The sequence below is a fragment of the Calypte anna genome, chromosome 13, assembly GCF_003957555.1.
Source record: "Calypte anna isolate BGI_N300 chromosome 13, bCalAnn1_v1.p, whole genome shotgun sequence".
Taxonomy (NCBI): domain Eukaryota; kingdom Metazoa; phylum Chordata; class Aves; order Apodiformes; family Trochilidae; genus Calypte; species Calypte anna.
The window spans coordinates 15,864,907-15,887,862 of record NC_044259.1 but is presented as its reverse complement, the minus strand read 5'-3'; the positions used below and the strand labels follow the sequence as shown (position 1 = coordinate 15,887,862).

At 43.9% G+C, this 22,956-nt stretch overlaps 1 protein-coding gene across 2 annotated transcripts in view; it reads right to left on the bottom strand.

Annotated features, from left to right (window-relative positions):
• Positions 1–22,956, bottom strand: part of FSTL4 (follistatin like 4) — a 182,426-nt gene that overhangs the window by 71,598 nt on the left and 87,872 nt on the right. For both annotated transcript variants that reach the window (XM_008495471.2, XM_008495472.2), the window contains exons 4-5: positions 19,044–19,234; positions 16,175–16,295 (exon numbers count right to left, since the gene is read on the bottom strand). In XM_008495471.2, coding sequence (XP_008493693.2) covers positions 16,175–16,295; positions 19,044–19,234 — 312 coding nt within the window. The remainder of the gene's footprint in view (positions 1–16,174; positions 16,296–19,043; positions 19,235–22,956) is intronic.

Below are 22,956 nucleotides of genomic sequence, written 5' to 3'. Positions count from 1 at the left end.
CAGCTCAGAGAAGATGAAGAGGGGCTGGTGGCAGCGATTCCCCTGTACCCCCAGCTCACACAACACATCTGTCTGGGGTGATAAGACACCAGTGATGGGAAGGTCAGACTGTGGGCAAAAGTCACCCTGAGGCAGGCTGGAAATGAGGTAAAAATTGCTTCAAACGTTTCCATTTGAACTAGAAGGTAGTTGGGCTTTTTCTAAGAAGGGGAAAAAAAAAATGATGCTCAGCATGGAAACCTTTTGCAGCAGCAAGCAGCAATATCATCTCAGGAGGATCTGTGTTTGCAAGGGCCATGGTGGCCACCAAGGATCCCAAAAAAATCTCTGCTGGGCAGGAAGATTTTGGGATCTTCAGGAACTCTCCCCTGCTGTGACTCTATCAGGAGAGTCCTACCAGCCATCCACTTGGTGCTGGCTGCAGGAAAAGGCTCTTAAAAGACACAAAGTATAGAGAAATGTGCAGCTCCACAGGTGAGAAAAAGCAAAAAGCTGAATATTATTTATAAAATAATAAAAATCAACTCACAAACCAAACACTTCTCTGCAAACCAAGAGCTTGAGTAAGACTGAGATGGCACCAAACCCTTTTGTCTCCTTGACCAGCAGCTGGGAGGTGCAGGGGGAAGCCCAATTCCCCTTCACTGAGCTTTTGATTATTTGCAATTTTAGGCAAGCATAGAAGTGACCAGAAATGCAAAGCTTATGGCAGAGAGGTCATCAGTCCCCTTGCTGTGGGTATTACAAAAAAATAAATAGGAAAACTGTTCACCAAGAGATGAAGAGCAATAAATTGCTTGGCTTGTGGAAGAAAAGATGCCCGGATTTGTGGGCAGTTGTAGAAATTAAATCTTAATAATGAAAAGAAATGGCAAGGAAGTTCTCTGTGTGGCTCTTGCTGTTTCCAGCCATTCACCAAACTCCTTTGGGAATGTTTGCTCAACAAACTCAGACTCCAACCAATTTCTTCAGCTGGTGGGTAAAACCCAGGCACTGTCCTGACATTCTGATTTAACTCAAACCCTCTGATCTGACAAGATGGTGATGCTGACACAGCACCACTGTTCAAGCATACAGAACCATGAATATCTTTGCTAATATATGGCTGATTCTCTCCTTTGCCTTGCAGGGAACACAGCTACCAATTCCTACCCCAAGAAGCAAGACCTGGCAGGGACATTTCCATGCTGCTTCACCAGTCTCCATCCAGCAGTGGACACCCAACCAAGATGATGAGCATCTCTAAGAAAATCACACCATGAGAAATCTGGGTGTAGTTCTTGGTTTACTGGCCACCAAACTGAGAAAAAACCAAACTCCTGAATTGTTATCATGGCAGGGAGATGTCCAACACCCACCCATGCATGGGCACCTCTCATCAGCACCTCTTTTTAGAAATCAGCAAAGCTTGCAACACCCAATCCACTCTGGCAGAGCCCCACTCTTATTTCCAGGTCTCTGTTCTTTTCAGGTCTCATCAGCTGATGTAAGAGAAGGAACTAAGGCTGATGTGGGCATGGCTGAGAAATTTGCAGCACAGAAATAATTAAAAGTGCAAATTTTTTCATCTATAGGATCAGTTTCTTTCTGTTCTGAAGAGGTCAGGGATGTCAGAGACTGCCCATGCCCAGGTATGGCAAGAGAGGGGATTAAATGGTGAATAAATGGTTTCTTTCTTGCTCTGGTATCTCTGTGAGATAAGAGACATAAATTACCCTTGATTGTTGCAGATTTTCAGTGTCTGTGAGTTGAAGAGAGATGTTGTAGTCCCTGACAGCTAAGAATAATTTGTAAGCATCAAAAAAAAGTCTTTGAAACACCTCTTAGACACTGATAGTCAATTTTTTTTCAAGACTTATGCAAGGAGGAGGCTCAGAAACACCTTAATTTGCCAAAATGGGACTTGTTCATGTTCCTCTTGTGCCTTCATTTGAAAACCTTTCCCTTTATTTCCAGCAGAGCAGAAAATATGAAAAAACCCCCAAAAACCTGAGCTAGCTGAGAAGAGAAAGCCAGGCAAGGGAAGCAGGGGTGAAGCTGGAGGTTGAACCTTCCCATGCCCTGGGCAGCAGCTGAGCTGCAGGATGTGATGGAACAAAACTCAGGCTCCTTGCAATTGTACTGCTGAAGGCAGGGAAGGAGAGAAAAAGAAATAAATCAGCAGTTTCTCTTTCTCTTCATGCCTTTTTTTTTTTTTTTTCCTCCCTTCCAGGGCTGTGACTGGTTTATTTCTTGATTTCTAAGGCAGGCTGCCCCGGTGAGCCATGTCTTGGGGATTTGATGGAGTGGGCAGATGAAATGGATTGAAAGGAGGTTTCTCTCTGCCCCTGAGCCCACAAATATTTATAGAAAGGTGTGTTGTGACACGTGAGTAATCCCACTGAAACTAAATGAGCTTTTTAAAAATGATTTGCCAACCTTAATGATTCTGTGATTAAAGTTACAGGTGTAGGGGATGGGAATCAGCCAGAGGTCATAGCAGCTTAGACCTGGATTAGGTACAGACCATCAAAATATGTAGAATAAGCACTTCATATACAAACTTGAGACAAGAGGTAATAGATTTGGCAGGAATTAGTGTACTTGCAAGTTGGCCACTGCTGGGTTAGCTGGAGACCAGGTACAGGACAGTCTCTGTGTAACCTGGGGCTCACCCAGGCTCCTGACAGCAAAATGACCCAAAGGAGTAATTAAATAACACTTCAGAACAGTGAAATCATCTTGCCTAGTTTGATTATTAGGCAATTCATTCCTGTACAAGAAACAGTAAAGCTCAGATTCCACTTCTCCTCCCTTCATCCAGCTGTAAGAACACCTGCAAAATTCATTCAGCATCAGCCATGTCCACTGTGGGGCAGCTATTATTTCTTGTGATTTTAAATGGTTTTCTTTCAGCAACATTTCAAGGCAATTTGAAATTAGTTGGGCCTCTCAATCCAGCTCCCATGGGATACCATCCACAAAACCTAATAATAACAACAGCAATAATAACAATGGAAAGCACACATCCCCACAAGTACCAGGGCAGCTTCATCAGATATTTCCACCTCTTCTACGAGCAACTGGTATCCAGTCCTCAGAGTAAATCACCCACTGAGCTGACAACAGACACGGAATGAAGCTGCTTTGCCACTGGCCCTGTTGGTTTCTCCAAAGTTTCTTTCATGATAGGCAATTAGCAGGTCAATTAACACTTCTCAGAGCACTTTTTGGTTTATGGGCGGAATGTGTGCAAAGTCTGATGGCAGATGTGCAACTTTCAAAAGAGTCAGAGCCTGGGAGGATCAAGGTGATGGCACTGAGTCCTTAACCTTTCCTTTTCCCTTCCTTCTTGCTTTCTTCTTAAAGGGAATTACACCTGCCAAGTCTTCCCTTGCCTGATGCTCAACAAAAGGAAAGTTGATCAGTGACTGCTCAGAACTTGTGGTCTTCTCCCAAGAGCCATAAAAAGGAAGTTAACCTGCCACATTTTTGGTGTTTTTAAAGCTCTTGGATGCATGAGGCTTATTGCAGGGAAAACGTTTTGTTCCCCAACATCCTCTGTTAAAGAGCCCTTCCAGAAGAGGAACCCAGCAGTTCATTATCTGCTCAACAGCATTTTGACATAATTGTATCAGTGCCCTCGTTGCAGGGCTGGAAAAGCAGAATATGAAAAGCTGCTTTTTGCCACAGGTTTATTTATTTGCTGGAGCCCTGTTTAGGCACTAAAATCCAAAGCCTGTAATTTGCAGTTCATGTAATTTGTTTAATGCATTCTGTTCCAGGGGCCACCTGTGCTAAGGCAGCCAAGTGGGTTCCCCTCACTCTATTTAAAACCAGAGAAAAGTTCTTTTCTGAGCCAAATCCCTCCCATCAAATGCAGTTTTCTTCAGAGAATTCAAGTCAGTAGGGATGCAGGAGAAGGGAAAAGGAGATGGGGAGCATGGAGACACCAGCAGTGCTCACCTGGGTGGCAGAATTTGTTTTTCATGGGAAACTGGTAACTCTGGAGGGATGTGATGCTCTCCAGAGGGTTCAACCCCTCCAGTGCCCACCCATTTGTATTTCTGCCCTCTCATTGTGTTTCCCTATTGCCACAAAAGTCCTGCTTGGCAAAGAAAATGTATTTCCATCCTCTTGGAAAGCTATTTGACTTGGTGGGGGTCCATGGAGCACTGCAAGATAAATGCAGGCTCTGCCCATTATAAATTGCTTTCATCTCCCATTCAGCTGCACTTGGGGGTTGTCAATGTATTAATTACAATCCCCCAGAACCCGTTCATCACATTTCCCTGAAGTACTCAATAAATACCAATTAACATATTGGAGGCTTTCCATGAATGTTTCTTGCCTGACTGGGAGTGAATGGGTTCATAAAAATACATCTTAAAACAAAATAAAGAGGCTAATAGGGCACCTGTAACACATTTAGACTCATCTACATCTTATATTTTAGCAGATAATTGGTTAGGAAATTGCACTAAGAGAAAAACAACAAAAAATCAGCCCTGCCAGAAGATCCATTACACCTCATAGCAGACTCCAAACCAACCTAGGAGAAAGATGTTCATCTTTTTCTGCTTCCTATTGCACTGAATATATTCTAAAAAAAAAAAAAAATCCAGTAATATTTAGTGTTAAAAAAAGTGGAAATGCACTCAACCACACAGTCAAAACACATACCCACTACATACCTTCTTAAACCAGTAAATTACCACCTGGGCTTGTCTCCAGGGGCTGGAGATGATTTTGGGGGAGACTACCAGAATTTTTCATGTATTAGAGATGGGCAGTGCAGACTTTTATCCTGTTTACTGCAGAGGCCCCTGGCATGGAGCTCTTTTTGTTGTTATAATAAACTGCAATCCCCTGAAGAGAAGAGATTGAAGGCAAAAGCCTCTGATATCAGTAATAACCAGATGCAACCTGATGGTATCACTGGGGCTGAAACAACTTTGCTTCCAGGTTCTACAGGAATATAAACCCTATCTAGAAATGCCTGGATGGCAGCTACAGATCCCAGGCCTGCTTTGCTCTTCTTTAGGTTTTAGGGCAGAAAAAGCAGTTTTGTTTTTATCTGGTTTGTCCTGTTTATGGCTCTGTTGCAGGAAGCTGGGCAGAATGGAAAGGTTCATGTCCCCCACCCCAGCCAAAGTGTCCTCACACAGCCTGTCCTAGCACATTAAAGAAAAACACAACAGAATTCCCCATAATAACAAAGAAATGAGATGTCCACCCTGCCCATCAAGGCTCTTTTTTAACTTTAAAACTGCAGAACACGGTAAGATATTTGGACTTAGACCCACTGAGGAGCAGTCATCCTTTTAGAGGAACTTACTCCTGGGCACATAAGCCATTAAAGTTTTTGAGAAGATGCTGAACAGCATTCAACCTGCTCCTTTTTTGGTGCTTTGCTTTGAAATGACTGCCATTCCCACTCCCTTTTCTGTCCCTCCATCACCCCCCCAGCAGTTTTGGGGGCTGGAAACACTGCAGATCAACCCCAGGTTCCAGCTGGCTGCAGAGCAGAACACTGCCCCAAAGATTTCAGTGTCCAGGAGGATACCCATCACCTTCTATAACACATTACTCAGGTTTACACCATGAACAGGATGAGCAATCAGCAGAAAAAAAGGCACAGCACATGTGCAGAATGTTTCTTTTTTTGATAAATTATGGTCACAAATGATTCCCCCAAGCAGAAAGTTGCTGCAGGGATGGCAGTGCCTGGGCTGTGGTGGATGTTATAGGGTCTACACCTGGCTTAAAGCACAAGTTCAGAGGCACACACACACCCCTGGTTTGCAGCAAGAGAAACAAAACTTGTGCAGCTGTATTTCTCTGTGCTGTGGGGAGGAAATCTGCCAGCAGGAGCTTTGGAGGCACGGCAGGCCTGAGCTCTCAGTTATTTATTTCCATTGATGGCTCTTGATGTTCTTTCTGAAGTTTTGATCGTAAGAAACTTGAGAATGAGTTTTTTATGATGGTGCTAAAGACAGACACTGGCAACAGCTGAGTTTCACCTCAAACCCCGATGCCTTTTTACTTTTCCTCTGTAGGCTAGCACTTTTTTTACATTCTTGGAAGTATTAAAGCAGAACCAGCCTTTGAGTTCAGCTTATTCAATTTCCTATCATTTTTTTTTTTCCAGCTTCTATCTGGACATTGTGGATTTGTCAAGGAGATTTTCTCTTGTGAAGAACATGAAATAAAAACATCTCAGCTGTGGCTCCACATAAATCGTATCACTGCACTGGGGATATGAACTCTACTTGTAATTTTCTGATGGCTGCTCTGGCATTTTGATTAAAAAATTAGCACTGCAGTGCTATACAATATCCATAAAGGAGGTGGTGTGCTAAATGAACCCAAATCTGACTGATAGACAGATCTCTAAAAGCATTTCTAAGAGGGGACCACTCCAAAAGGGCTGGTTTTAGGAAAGGGTCCTCCAAAGCCCAGATCTGTTCAGTATCTCCACCAAGATCTGAAGACAAGAATCCCAGCTGATGCTACAGACACCAGAAAGGGATGGAGTAGAAGGCAACACTCACATACTGAGGTTTTTGGGTTGGCTGCTAACCTGCATCCCTGCACAGCAGAATATTTTAGTGTTACTGCATATACTGTGACCTACAACATGTTGGCCACGTGTTCAAGAAGAAGGAAAGCAGGACGGAAGTGTAAAACAAAAATCGGGTGAGGGAAACTCATCCTACCTCCACCTTTAGCAGAGAAAAGGGTCAGCAAGTTCCAAAACACACAACAGCAGCCAAAGAGCTGGACTGTGGGGAAGAGTAATGGTAATGCAGGAGATTTTATCCTCTGCACCAGTGCTGGTGGTACTGAGCCTAAAAAGCACCAAAAAGCACCCATGATCTCCCCAAGAGAAATACAACATGAAACAGGAGCAGTAGCTGCAGCAGACACATCTGAGACAGATGTTAGATAACCTTTTCCTCATGTCTTAAGGACCATTTTGGCCTCAAAAGCTGTGAATCTGCACAACTGGCCAAAGAAAAAAATGAAGTAACCGAAGCAGCAATTCAAAGCATCCGTAAGATGACTGAAAGGACAAAGAGGGACCATCTGTACTGCAGCTTTCCTTAGATGAAGGCAAATTTCAAAAGCAAAATGTAGCTCTAGCAACTACCAACTAGGAATCTAGGTAGAGAAAACAAGAAACAAGGGGAAAATACCCACTAAGATGTTCCAGCTGATCCCTAATTAAACAGGATCTAGGAAAGGCTGTCCAGGACAACACATATCACACCTTTAACTTCATGCCAAGTATTAGCCTTAAACTTTAACTATGCTTTTCCTAATTTTTGACATTTTTCCTTCTTTGCTATGCTCTGTTTGCTTCACAGATTCCCCAGAAAGACAGAGGCTGGATGAAATAGAAAAGGAAAGGCAACACAGAGAAGTCTGGGTCTGGTTTTCAGAAACGGTTTTGCAAGACCAGCAAAAAGCCATCAGAAAACCTTCAGCCCTTTACTCCCAGCTTGTTGAAAATGCAAATTTCACATTTTAGGTCCCTACCTACATGATCTGCAGGTGAGTGTGTATGTCTAGGACTCTCATCCATTTTCTGATCTCACTGCTGTTTGCATGTGCTCCTCACCGACGTCACTTTGTGTCTCCAATCTGTCCCCTTGGTTGGTGTGCATGCAGTTGCCTCAGTGAACACTGCCAAATAATTTCCTGAGAAATGGTATTTGCCTGGTTTTATGCACCACTGAGTCACTCGTGAGTACTTATAAATATTTAAATACTCCTGCAAGAGTGGTGTAGACATTGGATACGCTTTGTACTACATCACCTCTGAAGCCCTTCTGCACATTGCAGCTCCTTGCCTTCCAAACCAAGAGCAACAGATCAATGCCTCCCGAAAAGCATCTGAGAATCATCGTATCCAAGTGAGTTTTCCTTGCAATTTGTAGACAATAGATTTCCAATTACAGCTTGTAATTAGTTCATTTGCTCTTATGCAGTCATTGTGTATTAAGCCCACTGGCACACCCAAGTGTACTGGTTCTGGCACACAACAGGAAGAAAAGTCAGAAAGAAAGAGCAAATCCAGTGTCAGACATCCTCCCTGCCTTGCCATAAAAAAATCTGGACAGCAATTCTTGAGACAAGAGCAAGAAATCACCCATTTGAACCATGTCTACATTTGGCATTAATTCTGCCAAAATTTCATTTCAGAAGATTCTTTTAAATTCAAATCATAACCCCAAAGTACAGAAACTAAGCAGAGTACAAAACTGAACAGTAAACCTGGTTAGATGAATTAATATCTGTTCTCAAGAAGGAAAAATTCCCCTTTTTGGCCTAAGCCACATCCCTCTTCCCACCAGGAGAGATGCATCCACAGCCAACAGCTTTTTTTGGAGCACCCCAACTTTTTTTTTCTGAAACCTTGTTTTACATTTTTTCCTAAATTAGCCTTTCCTGCTAGAAATTCATTCTGGGTTCTTTTCCTCTGAGAAAATACTTTCTACTTCGTCTAAAATGCAGCAACACAACTGAGAGTTTACACCACAACCTGACTCCTGACAAGCTGCCTTCTGGACCTGCAAACTCTGCAGGGCCCTTTGCTGGAGCCCAGAGATAGATTTTAGACTTAAAGCTACAAAACAGGATTTTCACTGTTAGAAGAGCTTTAGAAGAGAGAGAAAAAGAAATAACTTTTTTTCTTCTTCTTTTTAGACTATGTTTCTTTGATAGCAAAGGAGAAAAAAAATATAAAAGGAATACAATTTTCCACATTCAGGAATTACCAGCCTGCTAAAACAGAGCAAGGATGAACTCAGATATCCTCAGCTGAGGCATCCTGCCATCTGCAAATGACATTTCCAGATGCAATAGCATCATTCCTAGTGCTAAACTCAGGCATCTTTATTCCATTTAGGAGCAAGGCAAGAGGTAGGCACAGCTGAAGATGATCTAAAAAGTCAAAACTTATTGAGCAGGGACTTGAATGTTTGTTGGTTTTTTCCAGCCCCACATGCTGCAGAAATCAAGCTGAAGTTTTACATTTCTGCTTTCTCATTTGATTTTTTCTTTCTTTTAGCTCTTAGTTTTCTTTTTGCTGGAAGATTCCATTACTAAGTTAATCACTCCAGAAAACACCCAAGAAGTTGCCTTGATGCCCCTTACCATGGCTGCACATCCTATCTCAAGGTGAGCAGGAATGGCTTGAGCCAACTGAAGGAAATCTCATTTCTTTCCTGAGTAGTTCACATCACCCCTAACATTGCCTCAAACCAAAAGCAGAGGGCAGAACTCCCTCCTCTCTGAGACACGTTTGAAGTTGAGATATTGCACAGCTCACAGGAGAAGCAAATCGATGTTGGCAAGCTAATGAATTATTTCCAAGTTTGTACCAATATCTGCAGCAACATGAAAGAAAAATCAGACGCCGGGGAGATTACAGCTGAAGAGGCAGAGCACAGTGCAAAAACTGTCAATATTTTAGGCATAGGGTTTGATCCTGGAGATAACTGTTGCTACCACATTGCTTAGGAGAACACCTGGAGCAAACCATTTCATCTCACGATATAGTTGTCCAATATAATTAACCAGCCTTGACCAATCTAGCTGGGAAGTAGCAGTAAGAAATCCCCCAGCCTATGTTCCATGCCAGGGAGGGGAAGAGCTCTGGAAAGATGTGAGGAAACACTTCATCAAATTCACAGGATTTGCTGATGCAATTTCTGCTGGAACAGCTTGGCTGCCCAGGTGCCCAAGGATTAGGTCCATTAGGGACACATTTTGTTCCAAATATGAGGATCCATTTTCCTCACAGAGAATTCATCCATCACCTTCCTTAAGATGAGGTGTCTCTCATGAAGAGTTCCACGTTTGAAAGCCTCCTTCCTCACTTAGCTCCCTCTCCCCCTGGACCCAAGTGCCCATTCTGGGGCTTTGCATCCTCTTCCTCCCAGCAGAGCTTGGCTTTTCCCCCCCAAATCCCCATGCCTTTGAGATGATCACAAAGCACTTCCCTGAAACACTTTCCAGCAAATCAGGAATGTGAAATAAAATAAAAAATAAATCCCTTTGCTACTCCACACTTCTAATGAGGCTCTGGAGGATGGATGGAGAGGACAGGGCTGGGTGGCTTGGTCCTGCATTGCCTGGCAGAGATTTTGGGATCACTGCAGTAAACCTGGAGCTTTCCAAAGGCATTCACTGCTGTTTCTCTGCACTGGCACTGATTTATCCAACTTTCATCTCCAGCCCAAGCTCCCAATTTATTTTTTTCCCCAGTTTATTCCAAATGAGCCTCTCTGGTTTCCCAGTCCCAGCTGCAGCACTGGGGATGCCCCAGGATGGGTCCATGCCCTGGGCAGGCACTATCCAGGTCCTCAGCTGTCACCCAGCATAGCCCTGACCTCCCACTCCAAGTGCATACATCCCATTTTCATATTTATCCATTCTGCTTTTTTGAGAAATAGTAAAAAAAAAAAAAAAGGAAAATCTGACCTGAAATAGAATCAGGGAAAAAAAGCAAAACTCTTTAAAAGGAGTGGCACAGAGAAAAGCACGTTGATCCTACAACCTCTTCTACATTCAATTCCTGCAGGAAATATGCTCCCTCTATACAATATTTGTGTTCTTTAGGTAATAATAAATCCATAGAAAATTACACAGCTCGCAGAGAAATGTCAATTTTCTGTCTACATGTAACATAAGTGATTGGGGAATAATGACTGGATTGAAAAATAACAATTCTCAATTCTGCTTCCAAACATTCCTTGTGTTTTGTTGGGGGTTTTTTTGTGGTTCCCTCCTCCATTCCCCCCCACCCTCCAGATCATCAAAGATCTCAAGATGTGGCCACAGAGCCACCAGAAACCCAGTGATCCAGCTGGGAAGTGGGGGATGTGAGGAGACCTCAGTCAGCCCCAGTGGTCTGAAGATGGGAAACAATCCCAGGAGGTAATTTTTAACCTGACTTGGTCTTTTATGCAACGTCCAAAAAGCCAAAAGCTTTCCAAACCCAGTGGGACCTACTGGGAAGAACTGCTGTGGGGTAGCAGAGATGCTTGCCAAGCTTTTTCTGTGCTTTCAAAAATCTCAGGAGGTTCAGAGGCAAGGTGTGAGCAGGGGATGTTGGTTAGGAGAGTGCTCTCATGGGCCACGAGCTTAAAAAAAGCACAAAAGTGGCTTTTATTGTAGGGTTAATAACTTCCTATTAGCTATACAATGCTGACAAGATAAAGGCATTTTGACAGAATGCATCTTTTCCCCTCCTTGACATGCTGCTGTTCCAAATCAACCTGTCCACACCGATGATTATATAGATCTAGAAGGTTACACTGATTTTTTTTCTTTTTTTTTTTTTTCTTTTTTGCCTGACTTTCACACCTGCCAATCTGCTGCCTCCCCATTAGGGAAGACAAGAGGAATGCCAAAAGTGATGTGCCTGATCCTAATGACTTCCAGTCAGATACAGTTCCAGAAGTTATATCCAAAAATCATTCCTCTGAGCATATTTAAAGTCCAGCTCAGGCAGGTGATGTGTTTGCCAAGTCACCAGACCATCTCCATGCTGATTAACTAGATGCATGCTCTACTTTAGCTCTTACAGCAACCAAGCCTTTCATTTATTACTCATTTATTCCATCTTTGAAGCAATATAAAGACAACAAACATAGACACTTCCTAATACTCTATTTTTGCAATGTAGATCATATTAAAAATCATTATTTTTTTGAAATTATGCTTCTGAGTCTGCTTATCTAATAAGATTTATTAATGGGAAATTAAAAGATGTCTACAGGAGACCATTTCATCTGTCTCATCCATTACATACAGATGATTAAGGTGATTCGAAGACAGATACTTTAATCCTGTGTTAATAGATATTTCTATTCATGCTCAAACACAGAAGCAAACTCCTCAAAGTTGCATTCAAGTGATTCAGCAACAAAAGAGCTTTCAGAAAAGCAGAAGACAAATGACAGGTTTATCACAAGGACAACTATTTCCATCCCTAAACCAAAACTCTGCATTAAGATGTATCTGCAAATCATCAGCATGACCACAAATTATTAGTAAAATCAGCACCTACAAGATGCTTGTATGGGTGAAACCACATTTCAGAAAAGGGGTAGGATTTTTTCTTCCAAGGGTTTTTCATTGATTTACAGCTGATCAACACAGATGGGAATTAATAATGCCCTTTGCTTGTCTGTGGGAGAAGTGGGGGAAGAGAAAGCAAGAGACAGACACAGAGTGAGAGAAAGAGACCACTTGTGGCTCTGCAAGGAACTGAAAGGCCAGGAGACTCTTTTTAAAATGAAATGCAACTTCTCAAGCAGCACAAAAGTGATAAATTGGAAAGCTCTTCACATTATCAAGGTCATCTCCAAGCCTTTCCAACACTGCAAGACGACACCAGAGCACAGAGCACCAAAAGCAGATGACACCAAGCTGGGGGGAGTGTGGATCAGCTGGAAGGCAGGAGGGCTCTGCAGAGGGACCTGGACAGACTGGAGAGTTGGGCTGATCCCAATGGGATGAGCTTCAACATTCCAAGTGCCGGGTCCTGCACTTTGGCCACAACAACCTGATGGGGAGCTCCAGGCTGGGCACAGAGTGGCAGAAAGGGACCTGGGAGTCTGGATTGCCAGGAAGCTGAAGAGGAGCCAGCAGTGTGCCCAGGTGGCCAAGAAGGCCAATGGCATCCTGGGCTGGCTCAGGAACAGCGTGGCCAGCAGGTCCAGGGAAGGGATTTTGCCCCTGTGCTCAGCCCTGGTGAGGCCACAGCTTGAGTCCTGTGTCCAGTTCTGGGCCCCTCAGCTCAGGAAGGAGATTGAGGTGCTGGAGCAGGTCCAGAGAAGAGCAAGGAGGCTGTGAAGGGATCCAGCAGAATTGCTGTGAGGAAGGGCTGAGGGAGCTGGGGGTGTTGAGGCTGGAGAAGAGGAGGCTCAGGGGAGACCTCATCACTCTCTCCAACTCCCTGAAAGGAGGTTGGAGCCAGGGGGGGGTTGGGCTCTTTTCCCAGGCAACTCTCAGCAAGACAAGAGGGCAGGGTCTCAAGTTGTGCCAGGGGAGGTTTAGGTTGGAGATGAGAAAGAATTTCTTTCTGGAGAGGGTGATCAGGCATTGGAATGGGCTGCCCAGGGAAGTAGTGGATTCTCCGTGTCTGGAGATGTTTAAAAAGAGACTGGATGTGGCACTCAGTGCCATGGTCTAGCAACCACAACAGTGGTTCAAGGGTTGGACTCGATGATCTCTGAGGTCCCTTCCAACCCAGCCAGTTCTATGGTTCTATGATTCTATGAAAACAGATATAGTGGAGGTTTTGAGAGGATAAATTAGATTGAGATTTCCTGATGTCACCAAATGCTGGTGGTGATGTCCCTCTGCTGCCAGCATGGGTACACGAGTGGCTTGGGTGAATTTCAGGCAACAAAACAATCACCTTAACAGGGAAAAACCCACGCAGGATGTTGTGGCTTTAAGCTCCTATTGCAAGGCAAATTCTGGCTCACATCAACCCAGAAATTTCATAAACACTTAAGGGCTGCAAATCAAATTGGGTGCTAAGTGTTTGAAGTATTTTTGATTATTTTTTTTTCCTAACATCATGACACAAAGTAAAGAAAAAACATACAGTTTCACCAAGCACTACAGTTTGCTTCCAGAATCCCCAGAATTTCCAAAGCTGCAAGCAATGAAGTTTGGTTTTAAATTAAAAGCTGATGAGCCATTAACTGCTCTTGAGAAAAGCAGAGATTCTGGGAAAATTGAAAATAGAGAAGTCTGGTTTTAAGCTTCAGATGGAGAACAAGGCTCTTCATATACAAAATCCTTTTATAGGACACTCATTGCTATGCTTTCAGTTTTGTTACAAGAGTTTTGCAGTTTATTGATCACCACCTCTATTCATTGGCTAATATTTTCTACTTCTCTTATTTTCATTGCCTCCTCCTTAAAATTCTCTGAACCAAAAACTCACACAAAGGACTCTCGGAACACAGCTTCGAGTTGCTGGGACTTTGAGAACCCATTGATCCAAATGTGCTCCCAAATAACTGCATGTCAAGCCTTCAGAGCTGAGTTAATTCACTTTATGGCCTTTTTAATGCTTTTATGTTTTACTGTACATCTCCAGCTCTGAGTGTGCTCTGTTGAATCAAATGCATATGTGGTTCAAACAGGCCCAAGGTGACAATTGGGGCCAATTTTCAAGCCCTTTAATCATGATTATCCAAAATTCTTGGGGATTTTTTTTAAACAAAAAAGCCCAAAATTTAAGAAAACAGGAAAAAAAAAAAAAAAAAAAAGGAGGTTATTTGGCAAAAACAGAGGTTGTACAACAGCATCCAGTCTTGCCAAAGGATGTGCTGGCACAGACCCCATGGCGACACTTGGACACACCAGGTTCTTCCCACTGAGCAGGGTGTCATGGCTTAGAAGATGAAATCAAAAGCTACTGAAATTATTTGGTCTCCAAGATGTCCTACACAAAGATCTGACAGCCCAGCTTAAGAGGTAACCAGCTCATCAGCCTTTACCTGCACTCAGCAGTTCAATGGTTGACTCCTGCTTTCTTTTTTATTATTATTATTTTTTTATGAGTATTAACCACATACAAGCAACTCTCAGCTCACTCTCCTGATAACTGAATAAACCTCCATTTTCTCTTAATTTTGCAGTATCCCAAAGGGACTGACACCACTAAGACTTTCTATCATCCAGGTGGAGATGACAGTGTGGGCCTTTTCCAGGGAAGGACTTCCAGGAACTCTTTACTTAAAGCAGGAAGTCATGAAGAGAAATGGGATAACACAAACACTTATTTTTTTTTCACACTCTTTCATAGAATCCTAGGGGTTAGAAGGGACCTCGAAAGATCATCTAGTCCAACCCCCCCTGCCAGAGCAGGGCCACCTAGAGTACATCACATAGGAACGTGTCCAGGCGGGTTTTGAATGTCTCCAGTGAAGGAGACTCCACGACCCCCCTGGGCAGCCTGTTCCAGGGCTCTGTCACCCTTACAGGAAAAAAATGTTTCTGGATATTCAACTTGAACCTCCTGTGCTCCAATTTACACCCATTACCCCTTGTCCTATCACTGGTCACCACTGAGAAGAGCCTAACTCCATCTCCCTGACACTCACCCCTTACATATTTGAAAACATTGATGAGGTCACCCCTCAGTCTCCTTTTCTCCAAACTAAAGAGACCCAGCTCCCTCAGCCTTTCCTCATCAGGGAGATGTTCCACTCCCTTAATCATCTTAGTAGCTCTGCGCTGGACTCTTTCAAGCACTTCCCTGTCCTTCTTGAACTGAGGGGCCCAGAACTGGACACAATACTCTAGGTGCAGCCTCACCAATGCAGAATAGAGGGGGAGGAGAACCTCTCTTGACCTACTAACCACACCCTTTCTAATGCACCCCAGGATGCCATTGGCCTTCTTGGCCACAAGGGCACATTGCTGGCCCATGGTCATCTTCTTGTCTACCAGGACCCCCAGGTTACTCTTTAAGTAGCTCAGTGATGCAGAAATCATTGCAAACAGAGCAGAGATACAGATTGAGATTCTATACTATAATCCACTTCCTAAAATGGAACCAAACTGCAGAAATCACCATTCCCAGGCAGAATATTCAGCAAAACACCTTCCCCACAGTACATTAACTCACTTCACCATGAGACAGGTTTCTACCTTGTGTCCTCAGAAACCACATCCTCAGGTCTACAGCTCTACAGTTCACCAACACCTCTCCATTCCCATCAACAGCAAAACCACACAAGGAAACAGTAAAAAACAAAACCCCCCACCCTTTCACCAACTTCCAAGTCGATGCTTCCCCTTTGGAGCACAGTAACCTTTAAGAACAAGCCCTTTTGTAGGATTTGCATGGAATTCAATACAAAAAGGGATTATCTTTGTTGATCACCTACAGCTCTACAGTTCACCAACATCTCTCCATTCCCATCAACAGCAAAACCACACAAGGAAACAATAAAAAACAAAACCCCCCCACCCTTTCACCAACTTCCAAGTCAATGCTTCCCCTTTGGAGCGCAGTAACCTTTAGGAACAAACCCTTTTGTAGGATTTGCATGGAATTCAATACAAAAAGGGATTATCTTTGCTGACCATGCCTGGGAAGAGAGTGTTGCCAGCAGAGATTTTGCCATGTTTTCAATCCCCAGGTCAGACTCACGGAAGGCTGTGTAGAGCTCCTGCAGGGTTAGGTGCCCATCGTTGTTGTAATCATCAAACCGGAGCAGGGCTTCCAGTGTACAATCCAATAAATCATCTTCCAGCTCCTCCTCCTTCATTATCTGGAGCAAAAAGAGAACAGGGGATTTTCCATCTGATGCTGCCACGCCAGCTCACACAGCAGATATTTCATTAAATCACCTTTTTTTTACCTTTTATTGTTTTTTTTTATCTAGATTTATCATATCGAGCGTTACATCTTTGCTTTGTATCCAGATACAACTGGGATTTGCATCCCTGCCCTGGGAAGGGTGAGCACTCTCCTTCCTTCAGCAGCAGCACAGAACCATATTTTCACTCCACAAAACTTAGCAAACAGCCAGAGTCAGGCCTAACCATAATGAAAATGTTATTTTCTATGAATTTATTGGGGAACGTGAAGAAAACTGCTGAAATGTTGCATCTCCTAGGCAGGAAGTTTGGTGTAGCCCAGGGATTCATATTTACTATTCTAGTCTTGGAACATTATACTGAAGCAATTTAAAGTAATAATGCTAAAAAAATGACCCTTCACCTAGCAAGTTAAAATGTTCAATAAAAGGGAGATCAACCATAACTTCCAAGATCAATCTTCTAAAGGTGGAAATTTCCCTTTGTCTACCATGGATTTGAAAATTGATTAACTTTTTCTAAGACTGACAACTCCTTACTGGTCCTTTTTGATTTAATGTCAGGAAAAAACTAAAAACACCCAACACAAAACACTTCAGCAGCAACAAATTCAGTAGATTTATGAATCTCACTTCACAATACAAATCAGTTTTAAATGGAAATAACATTCCAGTTACCATCACTGCTAATAGCCCTTGCATACCCATGGCTGCAAAACCACCCAGGCATTCAGGAAAATTATTTGATGGGGTCTGCCAGGAGGCAAAGCTAAAAATAAAAAGGGAAGGACCATCTGCTGCCACTTTTTTTGCTCAAAGCAGTTCTGTGGTGGAGAAGAATCAACTGGACAAAGATCCTCACTATCTCCTGGTGCTAGGACTCTCTGGAGGGATGCTGCTTCCAGGTTCTCCTTTGGGATGAATCCCTCTGCAACCCCCCTCAGGTCTTCAAAATGACATTTTTCTGCAGTGGTGCACATTACCTGCCTTGAGTTTTTCCTTGCAGACCAGGTTACAGCACTCCAGAGACTATTTTACTTTGAAATAAACCAAAGAAAATACCCAGCAGCAGCTCAACCAGCAGCCAGAGAGAACAAGATCCACTGCACCACATTCATCCCAGCTGCCTCCACCTATGGGCAATGAAATTCCCACCTTTGGGGGTATTTTAATGTTGCAGAGAGCTTCAAATTAAAGAACTAACACAAATCAATCACAAATCTACCTAAAAAGGGATGAAAAGTTGTGTTAAGACTGTAACACTGATAAGCAAAAATTGCTCATTACCTAAAATAACCCAAAAAGTCTCTTGGAATCTGGGTGAATAAACTGGTGGTGTTTATTCACAGGAAAATTGTGGTTTGGGTGGGAGGGCTCCAAGCTGAGGGCTGAGCTGATTCTGGTCCAAACTGAAGCAAGCTCCAGGTGTGCAACCACATCTATTGACTTTTTAACAGTGAGAAGAACTAAAAACTAATATTAGCCAGGATCTAAGCTTGTTTTTCTGAGACAGACCTGGGCTCCAAGCACACCTGCAAATGAAGCTGGTGGTAAACTGGCAGCAGACCTTAAAGCTCTGAATCCTGCTCTGTTAAAATGCAGGTCACTGGTTTGTTTTTTCCTAATGCTAATGGCTTGCAGGCTGCCAAGCCTGTATTGCTGTGTGAGTTTTAATATCCTGCCAGAGTAAGTTTCATGTAAAAAGGGGTAAAAAAATTAGAGAGTAGAACAGACACTTGGATGTCACTATGCAGAAGCTGGCTTTGAATTCATATTCAAGTGTTTCCTTATGCCTACCATGTCTTCAGGAAAAAAAATACATGGCATTCAGATGAAGCATTGTATGGATTCATAGCTCTGAGATCTAAAGGAATTTAGGCTGACACTTTGCAGGGTGTCAACAGCCCCAGGATTAAAATTCAGGAGGCAGCTGAAGGAGGAGCAAGCTCAGGGCTGGCCTGCTCATGGAACTGCAACACCCTTGGTGTTCCTGGGGACGCGGGAGTGAGGATGAGATGTTCCTGCAGAGCAAAGGCAACTGGAAGGGCTTGAAGGTGAGAAGAGGGCACAGAAGAATTGGTTTGAGGGCCCCACTTTACCTATGAGCTGCCTTCCAGCAGCACAGTTTGCCCATCACTAGCCAGAAGAGGTTTTTTTCAAGCTCTCATCTTTTGCTCCCCTTGTTAAGTTCTGCTAATCAACATTCCAGCATCTGCCTAGGGATTTGGGGACCTGTTAAAAAGTATTCCAACTTTGCTGCCGTGTCCCTCCATGCTAATGCAGAGTCCAGAAGGCAGGGAGGAAGAATTAAGAGATTTCTGCCTAACTTCCATGCACCTAAAAAACCCAAATTAATTCCCCCCCCAAGCTGGCTAGCTGGAAATACTTCAGAAGATGATGGTTAGCAGGAGGAATTAGTGTCTATTTCCAGGAGCAGGGACAGGGGCTGGAAAGCTGCCACGTTTTTTTTTTTGGTTCAGAGAGTTACTCTAAAATGTTTGAGATGACACCATCTCCCCACAGCTGCAGAAGATTTTCTCCCTTTACCTGCTGCTGGCTGGAGAGTTACAAATGACTGTTCTCACCAGGGTGCTGCTGTCTTACCTTCAATTCACACTTGGAAGAAAAAAAAAATGAAAGGAAAAAAGAAAAAGAAAATGCAGCTCACTTCTTATCCATTTTCATCAAACAACAACCCACCTGAGCCAGTTCTGAGCTGCTGAGATGCCCATCACTGTTTATATCCAAGTGCTTAAACATCTCTTCCACTAAGAAACGCTTCTGGGAGACTCTGTCCTCAGCCAGGTGGGTGGGTGGGCTCTGCTGATGAGCCTGAAGGTCCAGGAGGATGCTTTTCAGCCTGCTGTAGTCTGCCATGGTACAGGTGTCACCTAAAAGATAAGAACCCAAACATCCATTCACCTTCATCTTTTTAAAGGGCTCGAAGGAAAAATAAAAGCACAGGTTGGTTGTGTATCCAGCACCACTCAGCTTGGGGCTTGCAGAGCTCCTGCTGTTGTTTGTAAGAGCTGGATGGTTTTTTTTCTAAATCCTGCTGTCAAGGATGTTCTCCAGCATGTTACCTTCCAGATTATAAGGCTTCAGTTACAGACTTCCACACTCAGCTTCCTAATCCTGTATTAACTTGACTCTGCATTTTTGGCACGAGAAAAGAAATCCCTCTAGCCGCCGATTATAAAGTCAAAAATAACCCTGGGGAAGCTGATGCTTCCAAAGTGCCACCACCATATAAAATAAAGGGCACTCCTGAGAGTCCTCCCGTGCCAATCTGATCGTGTGGAATCCCTCAAAGCAGAGCAAGGGGGTTGGGAGAGTTTGGGGGGAGAAGGGTGAGGAGCCTCCTGGTGGGGTTGGAGCTGGTGCCTGCTCACAGCACCCCACAGAGAGGTTTTCCTTGGCCCCTGACACCAGACAAAAAGGTCCTGATCACAAAAAGGTCCTGATCACAGCAAAGCCCTCAAGCCACTGGCTCTGAAATGACATTCTTCAGGATCAAAGGGAACCTTCATAACCTTGAAAGCTCCTCTGAGCTGGCAGCAGCCAAGCTCCTGCCTGGGTCTCCTCCAGGGAAAGCCTTGCTCTGATTTACAGGCATCCTCTGAGAGGAGAAACCAGCCCAAAGTAGGGTAAGATGTTGATGGCCCTTTTTTAGCTCAACTGCTGGCTGGCAGAGCTTGGCAGAATGAGGAGGGGCAGCTGTTTTTTTTTTTTTTTCAAATCTGTTTGCTTTAGCATAGATCACAGCAGCTGGTGCCTTGCAGGAACCTGGCTGACCCTGTCCTGGAGCAGCCTCTTGTCCCACACTGTTTGGGCATCAACCATCACCCACACATTCAGCTCTCCCCATTAGATTCCCTTTTCTCTGTAATGCAGATGCATTTTCCCTGCAATGATGGTTTGAAAACTTATTTATTTAAAATCCCTGGCCCTACTGGGTTAAACCTGAAGGTGACACCTCAGTTTAAGAGAAAAACCCCTTGTAGATCAGCTCCACAAAAACTACAAAGATTCACAGAATCATAGAAACTGTCCTGTCCTTTTCTTGTTGAACCATTTTTGACCCTCTGGAAACCCAATTAAAATCCTAAGTGGGAAACCCTTCTCTGGTAGCAAACCCATCAAGATTTTCTTTTTTTTTACCCTTCACACTTTGCACTCACAATTCCAAAAGCCTTCAACTTAAGAAGGTGACAGAGAGCTGAGGTTGGACATGGGTTCACCAGCCAGGTCAGTGCCCTCCTGCTGCACAAGCAACAACTGCAAGGCTTGGTTTCCACCCTTCCAGTTTTGAGAGGTTCAGCTGCAAAATTTTCCCTCCTCTCTAAAGACCCTCCAAGAGTCCCCCATGAGATCAGCCTCATTTTATGGAAAACCCAAGGCTGCTCAGCTATTATCAGTCTTGTTTACTATTTTTGCTTTTTTCTTCCCCCCCATCCATGTCATCCAATGGATGTTCCAAAGGAATTTCTTCTTTCTCCCAATAACATGCTAATTAAAGAGAAAAATTGATTGCTGCATCTCGTGCAATCAAGCAATTTAGCAATCCTGTTGTAAATATCCTTTTAGCTACTTCAATAACAGCTTTATCTGAGCTGGAAATTTCCTTTTTCTCATCAGTCACATCTTTAAGAGTGGGGATGTATCTTAGGCTAATGAAGAAAGGGAAATCTAATTAATTTGCTTCCACCTTGGTTTCTGCTTTGTGGCACAAGCAGAGCCACAGGTGCCACACGGTGCCACCAGGGTGGGCTGACCCATGAGCATCAGAACCACCCCACATCTGCTTCACACCCAACACATCTGCACACCCTGACACCTCCCTCCAGCCCTTTGTGTTTTCTGCTTCCTCCTCCTAGCAACTTCTGCCAGCATCAGCTGAAGCAGCTCTTATTTTGCATCCTTTTATTTTCTGTCATTGGGTCTTTCTCCCCCCTCTGCCTGGGGACAGGGTTTTCCCAGCCCTCCTCTAATGTTAATTTTCAGACTCACCTCCACTTTTAACCTTTCTGACCACAAAAGGAAGAGCTGGAAAGGAACCTGAGTGCCTCTGAGTTCCTCTTGCTTCCTGTAACAGCCCTTCTCACTAAATTAAACTTGTAGGGACAACTTCTCTGGCTCATAGGTACCCCTGGCACCATGGCCTGATGCCATCAACCTACCTAGAGATCTTTCCTATGCTGTGGTGCCCAGAATTGAACCCAGACCTCAAGCTGTGGCCTCACCAGGGCTGAGTACATGGTGACAACCATTTCCCTACCCCTGCTGGTCACGCTGTTTTGATACAAGCAAAGGATAACACCATTCCACTGCACACCCAGCAAAGAAACCCACAATAACACAATTATCTCTTCTCTACAAAAAGTCAGCTGAGTTTCACATGCTGTTAACACCCTCTCCAGTGGGAAGGTCAAAGTGCTCTTGGTCCTTGTCACAACTCCTCCAAAATCTCATTACCTTCCCTTCCCTTGGGAGCAAACCACACTTCCAGCTCTGCTGGAGGCAGAACCTTGGGCATCTCCCTGCAGTGTGAATGTCACAGACTCGGCAGGGCTGGCACCTTTGGATCATTTTTTCCTGACATCTGAGGGTTGCAGTGCTGCATCAGCTTCAGAGCAAGGCCCCCTCCAGCTGCCCAGCAGCACACGAGAAGAAAAAGCAATAAAATTCTGTCCCAGGCGTGGGAGATTAATAATTTGGGCTTCTCAGGCTGAACTAAAAGCATCAGAAGTGCAATATATATGCATATAAATATACATGAATAAAAGACATATTTAATCTCGTTTGAGTGGAAAATGGGAGAAAAAACCACTCCAGGCCAAAGGAAATACTCTGCCCTGGAATTTGCATATGACTCTACAGTAGGTGTATATAAGTAAGGATATATATATATATATAGCAAGGTATATGACTGTAGGGTAAGTCAGGCCCAAATCATAGAATGGTTTGGTTTGGAAGGGACCTTAAAAGATCATTTAGATCCAACCTCCCTGCATGGGCAGGGATGCCTCCCAGACAAGGTTTTTTCCAAGTCCTGAAAGATTTCCAGGGAGGGAACATCCACAACCCCTCCAGGCAACCTCTCCCAGTGTCTTACACACTGCAGAATTTCTTCCTGATGTTAGTTCCAAAATCATCCACACTTGGGATGTCTGAGCTGATGTTTTGCTGTGTAACCTGGTCCCAAGGCTATTCCCAACACCACTTTAAGGCTTTGCAGTGAGCAGCCTCAGATGCTGGAGGGATGCTAAAAACAACACAGGGGGGAGGACACATTCAGGCAAACATTTGGCAAGCCAGTGCCAAGGACTCTCCTGTAGTAAAGCTCCTTCCCTTCCTATCCTAGGAATTATTCTTTAGTGTTTTAACCTATCTTCCCCACAGAGACTGCCAAGAGTCCTCTTCTGAGCTGCTGTATAGGTCTTGCAAAGGCCAGCTCAGGATTTTCTCTCTTTTCCACCCGCCCATCTCCTGCTGTCAGTGACACTCATAATCTTCTTAGACTCTGCCTGGGAACCACCAGCTTTATCTCCTAAATACTGTGTCTCAAGGTTTCCAGCAGCCCTGCTGCCTTTTGCATGCTGCTTGCTGTTCT